At 43.5% G+C, this 14,193-nt stretch overlaps 1 protein-coding gene across 1 annotated transcript; it reads right to left on the bottom strand.

Annotated features, from left to right (window-relative positions):
- Positions 1 to 1,740: 1,740 nt before the first annotated feature.
- LOC117246163 (FH1/FH2 domain-containing protein 1) lies at positions 1,741 to 9,775 on the bottom strand. The gene is made up of 9 exons (XM_078164385.1): positions 8,800 to 9,775; positions 6,742 to 6,882; positions 6,369 to 6,551; positions 5,903 to 6,022; positions 5,647 to 5,808; positions 5,216 to 5,466; positions 2,266 to 2,488; positions 2,067 to 2,175; positions 1,741 to 1,987 (listed from the first exon to the last, which is right to left on the bottom strand). The coding sequence occupies exons 1-9, from the start codon at positions 9,253 to 9,255 to the stop codon at positions 1,959 to 1,961; spliced, it is 1,674 nt and encodes a 557-aa protein (XP_078020511.1). The 5' UTR covers positions 9,256 to 9,775; the 3' UTR covers positions 1,741 to 1,958.
- Positions 9,776 to 14,193: the final 4,418 nt, after the last annotated feature.

Raw genomic sequence — 14,193 nt, 5'->3', positions numbered from 1 at the left:
CTGTGAGGCTAGCGGAGCGTTAGCCGCAGCATGACCGGAGGGAAGCACAGCCAGTTAGCCTCCGCTAGCTTCCCAGCTAGCCCCGGCTCTCCAATTGGATCCAACCGGAGCACCGAGCCCTGGTTTGTTATGCAGGTTATGTGGGAAGAAGCAGCGGGTTTGTCGGGCAGCTGAAAGAAGTGGAGCCTACGGAGGAAACACCGGGACCGTCTGGATGTAATAGTCTGTGGAGGTGCTCGGCTGCACAGATAGGAAACCCCTCAGCTGACAGGATGTACCACTCTGTCGCTCTGCTACTTTGTTTATCACATGCATTCCTCGGACTTCCGGTTTCCTTTTTGCGTTATTTCCTTTCACGCAAGCGCAGAACGTACGTGCTACTTGGCCGTTGGATGTATCTTTGTTGTGTGTTCAAATGCAACTGACACAGGGCGACGTGAGGCGACGTGAGGCGACGTGAGGCGACGTAGATGACGCAACAGTTGGCTTTTGTCGCCGCTAGTTCTTTGATATCGGTTTGGTGTGTCAGCACCTTTATACTAAACATGCTAACTTTTGAGCACAAGTCTATGGCATTTTACATTGTATAAATTAGCCTAGCGCGGAGTAGAGTTTTCCTCTGCTCATATGAAGCCAGGATAAATCACACACAAGACTCAAAATGTTATTTTTGTGGAGGCTTTATTGTCTTCACAATTTAGGTTTATATTTGTTTCTTATCTGTGAAATTAAAGTAAATAAAAGCTTTGTTTCCACTGAGGGAAATGGTTTCAGCTTACAAAAATAGACAGGAGGTCTGTGTCACTACGACGTGCTGTTACATTTGTGGGGAGGTGTACGTTAGCCTCTGCGCTGATGCAGAGCCTACGGCATAGGTACGGTGTCAATTCCATGCAGAAGTATAAATTCCACCTTAGTTAACCCTTTAAAAATTGACCTGCAGAAGGCTGCAGGAGATTCTTTTCTGTCAACACAATCTCACTCCGACCTTGTAACATATTGACGTTTGGTCACAGACCTTCCATGTCCAGATACGATGTGAAAGGTACCCTGGGTGCGTTGCTTGTTAACGTTCTGGGACACCAAGTCAAGTTCTGCTTGTTCCTTTATCTTTAACCAATTGGTGAATCTCATTCAGGGCGCCCTATTTAAACTGCTCTGGCCTGCCTACTGTTGCTGCTTCCTCTGCAAGCTGCTTTGCAACCAGCCTCCACCCCAGCTCCTCCTTTTCATGCTGTGTCTGACTTATCAATGTCATTTCTGTTTGTCATTGATGCTGCTCTGTTCTGTTCCTGGGGGGTCTTTGCTGCTGCTTTCTCTGCCATAGGCTTTCCACGTAGGTGCATGGAAGAGGCTTTCTGTGTAGGGATTGTTTGTCAATCTAGAGATAAAGAGTTTGTCATGATACCAATCTAGAATTTGCCACTGTGGTACCAAGGCTTTCCACATAGGGGCATGGAAGAGGTTTTCTGCATAGGCCCGAGGAAAGGTAAAGAGGCCCCAGAACAGAGCCATACCGCCAAATAAAATAAAATAAAAATACTGCAAATGGAAATAAAGTTTTCTTTGACTAAAGCGGTCCTGACTGAACTGACCTTTTTTCATCATAACAGCCTTTATTGTGGCAAAATGCTTATGCCTATGCCCTTGATATTTTAATTTAGATTTTACACATTTTATTCTGTTGTTTTATTGTTCATTTCATTGTTTCATGAGAGCACACAGACACAAATGCATTGATATTTTTTACCATTTTAATGCATCTTTACTTTAAAACTCAAACAGGATTGGTAACAATTAAATGGCATGTGAAATCTCTCTCCGTTTTCCTACTGCTAAACAACGTTGTGCTGCAAAAATGTGACTTTTAACAAAAATGTCATAAATAACGATCAGAAACATTTTTCTCCTAACACACCAGCGACTGAATGGCTTTTAAAAAGAGAATATCAGCAGAGTCACCACTTCATTTTCTGTGAGAATGGACCTGAGAAGTAAACAAACGTGGGTTCAGTATGACACATTTGATAGTTAAGAGAAGAAGAAAAACAGAGAATATAAAGTACCTTTGATGTCAGTCATCCTCCTGCGGTTTCGAGGCAGAGTGACGTCCAGTCTCGAGGTTGAGTCAGGTGTTGACAGCACTTCCTCCAGCCTACACTGCTCCTCATTTTCCTGGTGCATCGACAGATAGCAGGTTAACAAAACCAGTTGGTCATTTTTTCAACAAAAGTGCTTCACTTTCAGAACATCTGAAATAAAAACCTGTGTTGGGGTTTGCTGGCGTTTCCTCCTGGCAGCAGGAGTGTTAGGGCCGGGGCTTTCTGTTCCACTTCTCTGCTTTTCCCTCTCTCTCTGCATGAGAATGACCTGCCGCGTGGTCCTGTACTCCAGAGAAAAGTTACTGATGGTTTTACAGAAGTCCTCTGCTTTGGTGTCTCTCACCATGGCTCGGGAGTAGCCTAGGAATAAGAGGAAAGAGTGGAACCTGGAGGAGAAACAATGGAGAGGAAAACGTTTAGGTTTACTCCATAATAAGAACTTCATTACAGCAACAATATGAAGGACAACTTTTGCCCTCAGTCTCAAGACACCACGGTAGCAACTGGACACAAGGTATGAATACAATTTTAACTTGAAAGGGTACTTTTTCAACCTTGACCCTATTTCCCCATGTTTTAGTGTCTAAGGGTGCTTTCACACCTGCCCTGTTTGGTGCGGTTCAATCGAAATCAAGATCCTTTGCCCCCTAAGTGCAGTTCGTTTGGGCAGGTGTGAACACAGCAATCACACTCAGATGTGCAGCAAAACAACCAGACCGAGACCTTCTTCAAGAGGTGATCTCGGTCCGGTTACAAACGAACTCTGGTGCGGTTTGTTTGTAGTGAACTCGATCTGAACCAACTGCAGTCACATGACACAGTGTTTGGGTTAAACATGAGCATGTTACAGTCCTGGAGGATTATTAATGTGCACCTCCTCCTGTACTGCCTTAATATGCACATTCAGCACATCCAATGCATCAAAACATTGTTTTCTAGTTGGAGCCGCGTCTCGTTTTCAAACTGTATGGTTTGACTAAAATGAACAATGACAGCGATATAGTCCACAATGACCAGTGCTAAAATCAACCTGCGTAGTTGTCCCTCCATTGTGACATTAGAAAGTGTCACATTTATCTTGCAAGTGTACTCTTCTTCAACGTTTTGTTTACTTCCTGGATTTTTCCCGCATGGAAATTCTGACCAATCAAGAGCAGCTTTCTCACACAAGGCATTTGATCTGGTCCGCTTGTAAATGCTGCCGTGAGAACACGAACCAACTCTAGGCAATTATGCAGCTTTGCAAAAAAAAGTGCCTGATTCAGACCAAAGCAAGACAACTCTAGGTCTCAAAGCACCCTAAGTGACTCATCAATCAATCAATCAATCAGTTTTATTTATAAAGCCCAATATCACAAATCACAATTTGCCTCACAGGGCTTTACAGTATACGACATCCCTCTGTCCTTTGGACCCTCACAGCGGATAAGGAAAAACTCCCCAAAAAAACCCCTTTAACGGGGGAAAAAAAACAGTAGAAACCTCAGGAAGAGCAACTGAGGAGGGATCCCTCTTCCAGGACGGACAGACGTGCAAGTAATCCCTATGACACAGAAAGAGACAGAGACAGAGACAGAGAGAGAGAGAGAGAGAGAGATATGCAGGTAATGACAGTAGCTTACAGCAACATTAATGAAAGTAATAATATTATAGTTATAGTTCTGGCTACTGTGGTACAATATGTTGAAAGTATATATTAATATCTGGCAGTATACATGTGTGACAATAGTCATATGTGTATAATAACAGTAGAAGTATGACTAATGACTAATGATGGCAGCAGCAGCAGGAGGCATCTGGCAGGACCACGGCAGCAGCACAACCACACACGTCACGCTGTCCAGGCACCGCTGCGATATGAGTTAATCTGAGAGACAGTGGAGCACAAAGGCTCCGGAGAAGAAGCCGAATTAGTGACATCCAGAATGGCCGAGTTAGCAAGATGCAGTAATGGGATACGAGAGAGAAGGAGAGAAGGTGCCTGGTGTATTATAGGGGGGTCCTCCGGCACACTAGGCCTAAGTCAGCCTAACTAGGGGCTGGTACAGGGCAAGCCTGAGCCAGCCCTAACTATAAGCTTTATCAAAGAGGAAAGTCTTAAGTCTAGTCTTAAATGTGGAGACGGTGTCTGCCTCCCGGACCGTAACAGGAAGATGATTCCACAGGAGAGGGGCCTGATAGCTGAAGGCTCTGGCATTTTTTCATGGGAACAACATTTTTTGAAAATGGTCCAGTATTGAGCGAGAGCAAAACAGGCTGCAATGTAACCACCATTTTTTGCAGCTAAGAAAAGGATCCCTACAGAGAAATTAAGCATTTTCTCGTAGCTTTTGCTTGTTTTGGTCAGTTTTGTTTCCAAATCATATTAGATTTACAATTAAAATTTGAGAAGCGTGTTAAGATGGTGAGCAGGATTGCAAAAGCAAACTTATATACATTTAGATTTATCAGTGACAGTCTCCCATTTCAAGCTGTAAACAGTTTTGAAATTTAAGGTGTGCTGATGGATTCATGTCATCAACTCAGACACTAAGTAACATTACAAGTAAACATTCCACCTTAAAAAGTTGCCGGCAGTCAGCCCAGTGAATTAAGTATTTTTTTCAGCACCAAAACATCCTTTATTTTTATAGTTACAGTTTAATAATAAAATTCTCCACGGTATGAACAGAGGTTACAAAACCAGCCACAACTCAGCCCTGAGCAGAGTGACCGTCCTCTATTGACCAATCATTGGACTGCAGTGTTCACAGCTCCACCTTTTAGTACCAGATCTGTGTGCTAGGTACCCCAACAGAGGGGGGACCAAACATGGGGATGATACAGAATGGTTCCATTGGTACCATCCACAACTTTTCACAGTGGAAATGGAAAAAAATGCGTACCGAACTGAACTGAACTTTGCCGTATAGCTTGGTGAAAAATGGGCATTAGAGGATGCAAATGGAAGGGCCGCAACTGCCCAGAGTGGTTACTTTGGAGAGTGTCTTGCTGCATTTCAAAAACTCTTGTTCCCACAAGTCACTCAGACACGAAAACATGGGAAAAGAGGGTCAGTGTTAAAAAGTATCAGAGTTCCTTTAAAGCACAACGTCATGGAGCACTTAGCACACCTGTTGATAACCCGACGATTAACGGCTCTCAGGACCTTCAGCTTCTCCTCGCACTCTTTTAAAATCTGCGGCAGCCGGTGACGAATTGAGCCCTCTGGGGCCAAAGCCTCATTTCCTCCTCCTCTCCTCTTCTCCAACTTTCCTCCTTTCTTCTTATCCTCTGCCTTGTCCAAAATCTTTAGCTGCTCCCATGATGCTTTGCACAGGGCCTCCAGCTGAGTGAGGTTGGACTGGACTAGGGAGTAGTCGAACTGTAAAGAAGAGAAAGAGACGGAAAGTTTGAAGTAAAGTCACAGTTGATTGTTATTTAGAATCATTTTGAATAAACTGGCATACTTTATGGTCTGTTTGAAATTGGATTATATCCAAATAATCCTCCCTCAAAATCAACTGCAATGTAACACACACCGTTAGGAAACAAACACACACACCTTGCCAGCTTTAGTTACAGCAGTGATGTCAGAGTAGAGGTCAGACGATTGTGGGTAGAGCTGCAGCAGCAGCACACAGACGTGGTGCAGCAGGGGCTGGCGAGTGTGTGTATCCCTCACGTAGGACAGCTTCCCCAGGTAACTCAGCTCGAAACCACGGGCCTTGGCACAATAAAATGTGTTGTGAGAATTTGGTGGGGATGAAAAAAAAATGACTCACTAGGAAATCAAAGGAATAAAGACTGGGATCACTCACCTTACATCCATTGAGAAAGTTACCAATCGCTAACACCGTTGCTAGAATACATCTAAAGGTCTGGCTGGCTGCGAGCTGTTCCATGGCCAACTTCAGATGGAAGAGAGGCTCAGCAATTTCCTGTCACGAGGAGGGACGCATTTAGAGGACAATATAGTGATTCATACAGAGTAGGTGAGCCATCAAATCCACGTTTTATTTTTAGTCTGGTGACATTTGGTGAGTGGAAGTCATCACGGTTGGGTATTTTTTACTGCACGCCTATAGGGATTACTTGTCAATCACAGGATACTGTGGATGATGTAGCTTGTGTAGGTGGCACCACGGTAGTCACGCTTAGCAGTGTCCCCCTGACGTGTGTACAGAATTACATTTGCTGACGTCTGTCTTTACGAAATGCTGTTGATGAATATATTTTCAGTGGCAAAACTGCCTTCCATCACATGTTCATCCCACTTTCACTCACCCTCTCTAAGGAGTCGTAGTCCAGAGCAAAGGCCCACAGTTGGAGCCTCGTGTTCAGATGTGGGATCTCCCCCAAGGTGAGCAGGCAGAGCTCGGCTGGGGCCAGAGTGGAGTGAGGGTTCTGGGCCTTGGCCTCCTTGATCAGACACAGTTCCTCCTCTGTTGGCATTAGTGATTGAAGTCGCTGTTTCAGAAGACAAAGTGGACAGCGATGAAATCATACTGCATGACTCGTACTTTCTTTCCTTATCTGCATCCTGCTCCGGTTTCATTTTCCCATAATAAAGACACAATAAGGGCAACAAATTGCCAATCCAACAAAAGCAAAGCAAACACTGAAGCTCAAATTCTGGAGGACACGACCTCTGCTGTACCTGAACGTCCTCTCTGTCCAACACACTGCTGTCCATGCTGTAGATAGCAGGAGGGAGGAGGCGGGGAGGGGGCAGGCTGCTCATTGCGATGGTTACGATGTTACTCCGCTTCATCCCCAGCACTGAGACTGACGTCTGCTTCTGTGTCGGGAAATAGAGAATGATACGAGACTGTCTAATTAATAGGGATGCACAATATTATCAGCATGTCGTCGGTATGGACAAGTAAAGTCTTTCATATTAAATATAGGTATCAGATGAGGTTTTAATTATGGGACTTTAATTAGTCAAAATTTGCCCTGATAGTGGCTCTTGTCAGGACCATCTCTGGGAGAGAATCATCCAAGCCTGTTAAAGTAGGATGAATGTACAGTTTTGTTTGAAAATGTTACATAAAAATAAACATGGCACGTTTTATATGTAACCTAAGTTGGTCGTTTGCCCAGTGAAAATGTACATTTTGAAAAGTACTGTATTTTATGTCAGGATCTGCCAGTGGGCCATCACAATAAGAGTAGGCATGATAATATTGCCCTTATTCTAGGACATCACAGTTTGGCTTTGCTGCACCATGTAATTAATTCTGCTTAACTTTGACCTGTTGTCCTTGTTTGTGGACTTTTTTGTGCTAGTGGTAGTAAGAGCACAATACACTAATCCATGTAAAACAAGATGGCAGCCATCTCTGCCAAGTCAGTCTGCAGCCGATCCCGACACAGAAGTGGACAAGGTCCAAAACCTGATCACACTTTATGGTTAAAACTTGTTTATTTATGTTTTATAATGTTTGTAGTTTGATATTGCACACACGTTCGACCAATTTTAGCAACAGTAACAAGCTAAGATGCTGTTAGTTAGGAGGTAATTGTCGGGGCTTTATTATCATCTCATGTGTGGACATTGGGACTCTATTGTTGTAGCATTTTACACAGGTCAATGAGGTGTGACAGACTGTTCGTACAGATGACAAGGACATTTCTAGCTTGGAGTATGGAGCAAGGAAAATTCATACAGTTACAAAATGAACAAAGCACAGTTTAGTTTTTGCACAGACATGTTGAAAATTGAACAGTGACCTCGAACCCACAGTTACAAAACAACACATTCTCACTCGACGTCATCACATATCAACGTTTGGTCATGGACTTTCCATGTCCAGATATGACATGAAAGGTACCCTGGGTGCGTTGGTTGTTGATGTCCTGGGAACGTCTTGTCAAGTTCTGCCTGTTATTCTGTTTTCATAGGAAAGTTACTGTTTACATACAGTCTCTTTCAAAATAAACTCACTACGTCAGTACAACAATGCGAACTGACTTTTTTTCCTCCAACAACTAACGCACGTGGTTGGGTTTAGGAAAATAGAACAAGGTTTGGCTTTAGAAGCGATTGGCAAAAATCCAGTATCTTCCATCCCTACAATACACTATACATACATAGTTTGTAAGTGCATGTTAGGGTTGCTTTTAGCCTACAGAGGAATATCTGAATATCAGATTTCTAAAAATTTCCACAACTGTCTTTATGTATTTGAAGCTCTACATTCCAACAACTGACCAGGCATGGTACCTTAACAACCTTAACCTTAGAGGGTGGAGCTGTGGAAGAGCGTTGGTCAGATGGATGCGAGTCAGACTGTAGCGATGCCTCCCAGACTGCCTGTCACTCAAAGCGTCCCCACCCATAAATATGTGTAACTTTAAAGACTAATAAGATTTAAATGGGTGAGTTATATAAAAATGTGCCCCTGTACAGTTGTCATGAATGGAGAAAGTAGCTATAGTGACCAAAATCTATTTTGTACCAGGTTGTAAACAGGTCTATTTCAGCTATAAAGTTGGCCATTTTAACATGAGGATTACCAGGGACTGACTCACTTTTGGAGCCAGCCTCAAGTGGCCATTTGAGTAACTGCAGTTTTTGGCACTTTACCTTCATTTTTCAGCCCTGGTGGTTGCAGCTAAGGACTGACTGAGGTAAAACCTACATCCCCTACAAGCAGAACATGTTTTTTGTTTGCTATAATCCTGAGGCATCATCACGTGTCATCAGTCTTACCTGCTTCCCAGAAGCCACATTAAAAGTGGTGCTACTGCCCTTAGTCTCAAACAGGTACTCCAGCCGGTTTGTATCCAAATGGACTGGCTCAAGTCTGGCCCAAATAGTCTGAGTCCCGAAGCGGGTCATCCTGGGAAGGGGAGCTAAACTCGGCAGTTCCCTCCAATGGAGCTTCAAGGTGCGGCATTTGATAGCTGCACCTTTACTGGAGACTAAGGGCAAAGGTGGGGCAAGTGGAGGGGGAAGAGGAGGGGGTGCTGGAGGGCCTCCGAGACATGTTGATGAGTCACTGGATGCAGTGGTTGCCTCGTCCTCTGTACTGTCTTCCTCGTCCCAGAGGTCTGAGAAGTCCAAGGTGTTGAGGCAAAGACGAGCAGCTGGTTTGAGGAATGAACCCCAGGACTGGTCAAAGTCCCAGGTCAGGGGGATATCCTTAATTTGGTCTGATTCCTTCATTTGTCCTTCAGAGATGTCTTAAAAACAGGTTCTGTTGATGTTCAGTAGCATTACCTTAACAAAGCAGGTTTTAATTTCTTTTTTGTGCTTGAGAAAAAAGCACTGTCCTTCCTCATATTAGATAAAAACAAGGCCTTTTTTGGATCAGATCAGATTAAGCGCATATTTGCTTCCGTCCTTATGTTCCACATGATTTCTTCGTCGTCTCTTCTTCTCACTGTGCAGTCAGCAAACCCCTTTGCACTCTGAATGTCTGTGGATGCTCAGCCTCACTTGCCTCACCACAAGAGCGCATAACTCGCACAACCAAATCACAATCTTCGAACCACCTGTGGGTGTTCTCACAGCACCGTAACCTGCAATTGCCTCGGGTGCAGCGTTTGTCCGTCAGATCTGAAAACAACAAGCCGAGCTTGATGCTTTGATCCAAAAAATCCACTGTGACCTCAGTGAAAGAGAAATAATTCATGTGAGCTTTGACGGGTTGTGTTTAGTCCTGCGTCCAGTTCTGATGAGAAAATCCAAGGAACGCCTTTGTGTTTCTTCCAGATTATCAAAACGACGGGCCTCTGCAGCTATCCTTTTACTGTCATCTCTCTCCCTGCCTGTTTTCTAAGTGACAGTGAGTGAGTTTTAGAAAGCAAAAGAGAGAAGAGAGAGAGTTGGATTGGTCTGTTGGTGCATCGCACTCAGTTTATTTGAGTTGCACCCTTTCCCTTAATTTCCTTATCGAGGCTGCATCTCCTGTTTGTATTGCTACTTGTGTATACACAAACCTCTCTATCTGCTTCTGAAGATCTGTTACTTCCCTCCTCTTCTCCCCTGCGAACGCATAAAAGAGCACGACTAACCAAATTTTGCCATGCATCCTTTTTTTTATTACATTCAACTTTATGGATGACACATCAGCATACATGCAAAAAGCTCTCGATGATAAGTAATAAAGTTTGAGTGTATTCGTTGACGCACATGGCCCTATATGGGTCATTATGCAGGCAGAGTGCTGTGCCCGAGTAACATCAACAACATCTTAAAAAGGAAGAAATATTCTTTAATAAAACATTAGTGTGCTTCACAGCGTAACTGGGTGAAACTAATTACAATCAGAAACATTGTGAGAAAGTGTTTGCTGAGTGCAGAATTCAGTTAGTATGTTCACAGAGGTCATTTGCATGGTCGACATGTAGCCATAATGAGGATCCCTCCCTCGGCCATTAGGTCGCCCCTAATTACACTTTATCTTGTTAAGTAGCCCTGCTGTGTAACGGTGGTTCGAGGCTCATGGGACATTTAGGCCAAAATGAGCTCTATTTGGAGAGCATAAGGCCTTTTTTAACGTTTATTTATCAACATGGTTTACAAGACTGCTGCAATTGAGGATTAAGAATGCAAATGCTGTTTTTTGGCATCTAATTTTGCTCTCTAACTTTCTAATCTACTGACTAAGGATAATCCATATGTGTTTACATACATGGAAATAAAGATTGAACTGGATTTGACCGAGATCCACTCACTAGACTCTATCTGAACTCTCCTAGCTGGACAGTATTTTGGTTATGATGTGGCGCAGTTACTGAAACAGACAGATTTCCCATGGGGACAGACATTTCCGGGTAATTTCCTTTGATGAGAGTGGCCTGGGAATTTGTGTGTTTGTGTGGTAGTGGTTGAATGTGTGCATCTCTTTTCATCTGTCCTACCATGAATGTAGCTCAGCTCTCTCAGGGCCTTGACAGCGCATGATAAAAACCAGGGCCATTCCATTCCCAGTTTGCTTTGAGAATATTAACGGGTTTTAAGTTGTGAAGGTCAGGAACCACCACTTGGATTTTGTCATGTAAAGGTCATTTTGAACTGACTTATAAATCCTTTTGAATAAGATGTATATATGTCACACTGGCCACAGGGAGCCGATCTCAGATTCAACGCAACTTCTGCACCATCTTTCTCCAAGCAACTAAACATCTCATTTTCCTGAAAGACAATTACATACCAGTGTACCACACTGCTATACACCACACATTCACTGCAACAATGCATTGGCAGTTGTGAGTGGTGAAGGTATGTAAGTGGGCTCTCTCCTTTGGACCTGATGATTGTTGGGTTCATAAAACCACTTTCAGATCATGATAGAGGGGTGAGAACCCTGCCAGAGGTAGAAGAGGACAGAAAACAAGGGAAGGTATTCTGAAAGTAGGTAGTTGTGAGTGAAGTTTTGTGAATATGCACCACTAAAATACAGTATCAACTAACATGATATGCTCCTAAAGGTCATGAAAGCAGCCCAGTTTTGTCCAGATTAATCCAGTGCTATAATGGTGACAAAATGATTTGTTTTTGTTGCTGTTGACCTTCAGTTGATATCCAACTGTACCTCACTTGCCCGAGGTGCATTTACATTTGCCCCATGACTTTATAACCATATATGGATAAAAGGTGTTGTGAAAATGTATTTTGGGAGCCCAGTCTCACTCCGAAGTTGTCGAAATCTGGCGCTTGAACAGTGACTTGCGTTGTCAGAAGATTCGTGGCCGGTTGCGGCTACAGTTTGACGGCACTCACGGCATCAGGGGGGACAAGGACCAAAGTTAAGGCGACAAAAATTCCAACTGGGGCGGCAGGAAAGGTGGTGGATGGGTTCAACAAACACCAACTTTCACCCGAGAGAGCGGTGTTCATGTCCCATAAGATCATAAAGCCAAACCCTATTCTTTTTCCTGAACCTAGCCACGTGTTTTTGTTGTTGAAGGAAAAAAAAAAAAGATCAATTTGCTGTGTTGTACTGATGTAGTGCATTTAATTTGAAAGAGACTGTATGTAAATGTTGAATTTCCAATGAAAAAGGAAGTGTATCTTCAAAGAAGACAATGTATGTAACAGGTAGAGCTTGACACGGTGTCCCAGAACGTCAGCAACCAACGCAGCCAGGGTACCTTGCATATCATATCTGGACGTGGAAAGCTCATGACCAAATGTCAATATGTGACGTGGTCGGAGTGAGAATGTGTTGATTTTAAAAGAAAGCACTGTATTGAATTTGCATTGTTTTGTGTCAGAATCCATTTTATTTTGCCAAAAACATCAAAGAAATGCATACATGATGCAATATATGTGCAATATACTGTATGTATATGATGTAAATACTGACTTACTTTGACTTTTGCCTACTCAATTCATCTTTGAATTTGTTTTGTTATGGAGCCAAAGAAAACATGGTGGTGTCTCTACCTGAATATCAAGGTTATCATAAAAACCCTACTAAAACAAAATAGAAATATACAGAAAATGGAAGCCAACACATTCTCACTCCGACCTCGTCATATACATACACGTCCAGATACAACGTGCAAGGTACCCTGGGTGCGTTGGTTGCTGACATTCTGGGACACCGTGTCAAGTTCTGCCTGTTACATGCATTGTCTTCTTTCAAAATACACTTCTATTTTCACAGGAAATTTACAGTCTCTTTCAAAATCAACATACTACATCGGTACAACACCATGATCTGACGTTTTTTTTTTCCTTCAACAACAAACGCACATGGTTAGGTTTAGAAAAAAAGAACAGGATTTGTCTGTTTAATCTTCCAGGACATTAACATTGCTCTCCTGAGTGAAAGTTGCCCCTCCTGCCCACCGCAGTTGAACTTTCACCACCTTAACTTTCGTCCTTGTCCCTCCACGTTTCCCCCTGACGCCGCCAGGCGCCGTCCTGACATCCTGTACATCTTAGATGGGATGGGAAACACATACGGAGCAATAGTGGAAACATCTATTAGTTACGGTCGAAAACACTGCGGGAAATCAGTGGTGATCAGGTTTTATCGCCCCAGGTCAGAATTTTCACTCACTGGTACCAAGGTGGCAAATTCTAGATTGGTATCATGACAAACTCTTTATCTCTAGATGGACAAACAATCCCTACGCAGAAAGCCTCTTCCATGCACCTATGTGGAAAGTCTATGGCAGCGAGCACAAACCTCCCTGCCCTTCCATGCGCCTACATGGAAAGCCTAACTGTGCATTCACACCAAAAGATTCAAAATCGCCAGCGGTCGCTCAGGTCGCTGGCATCGCGTGCCTGGCAGCTCTGGCAGGGCTTGCAGAAGGCTGAAGGGGACGGGGCTTTCAAGCTGTGCTGCAGAAGATCTCTTTCTTTCTTTCTTTCACTGTCCCGCCTTGAGAATATTCACGGTCTGCAACTGGCTGCTGCTCGCTGCTGCTTCGGCGGCGCTGCTCATTTGCATAAAGTTCAGCTTCTCTCAACTTCAGCTTGACGCTCAGGGCTCAGGTTGCTGGCATCGCGCTGCTCGCAGTCGCTCGTTGCAGCCGGCGCGAGTGACGCTCTTCATCGTGAGTGTTCATTGAAAATGAATGGCTGCTGGCTGCTTATGACGCTCATGAATCTTTTGGTGGGAACGCACAGTAAGGCAGGGGGAGCAGCAGCAAAGACCCCCTGGGAACAGAACAGAGCAGCATCAACGACAAACAGAAATGACATTTATAAGTCAGACACAGCATGAGGAGCTGGGGTGGAGGCGGGTTGCAAAGCGGTTTGCAAAAGAAGCAGCAATCCTCAGTTGCTCTTCCTGAGGTTTCTACCATTTTTTGGGAGGAGGGTCCAAAGGTCAGAGTGATGTTGTATGCTGTAAAGCCCTGTGAGGCAAACTGTGATTTGTGATATTGGGCTTTATAAATAAAATTGAAAAAAATGATTGAAACAAATTTATATGTGCAGAAAATTGAATGATAATATGCTTTATAACCTAGTTTTACTGACTTTGTTTGGATTAAAAAAATCATTTGGGGGTACGGATACTCTCTAAGTGCATGTATACATTTCGGAGAGGTCATATCTGATGGTTATATGTGAAAGAACATAGTGAAAAACGCATGTTTAGACATAAATTACATGAAAATATCATGTTCAGAAGCACTT

The sequence above is a fragment of the Epinephelus lanceolatus genome, chromosome 22 (assembly GCF_041903045.1).
Source record: "Epinephelus lanceolatus isolate andai-2023 chromosome 22, ASM4190304v1, whole genome shotgun sequence".
Taxonomy (NCBI): domain Eukaryota; kingdom Metazoa; phylum Chordata; class Actinopteri; order Perciformes; family Serranidae; genus Epinephelus; species Epinephelus lanceolatus.
The sequence above is the reverse complement of the archived record's forward strand: the minus strand, read 5'-3'. Positions and strand labels throughout refer to the sequence as shown.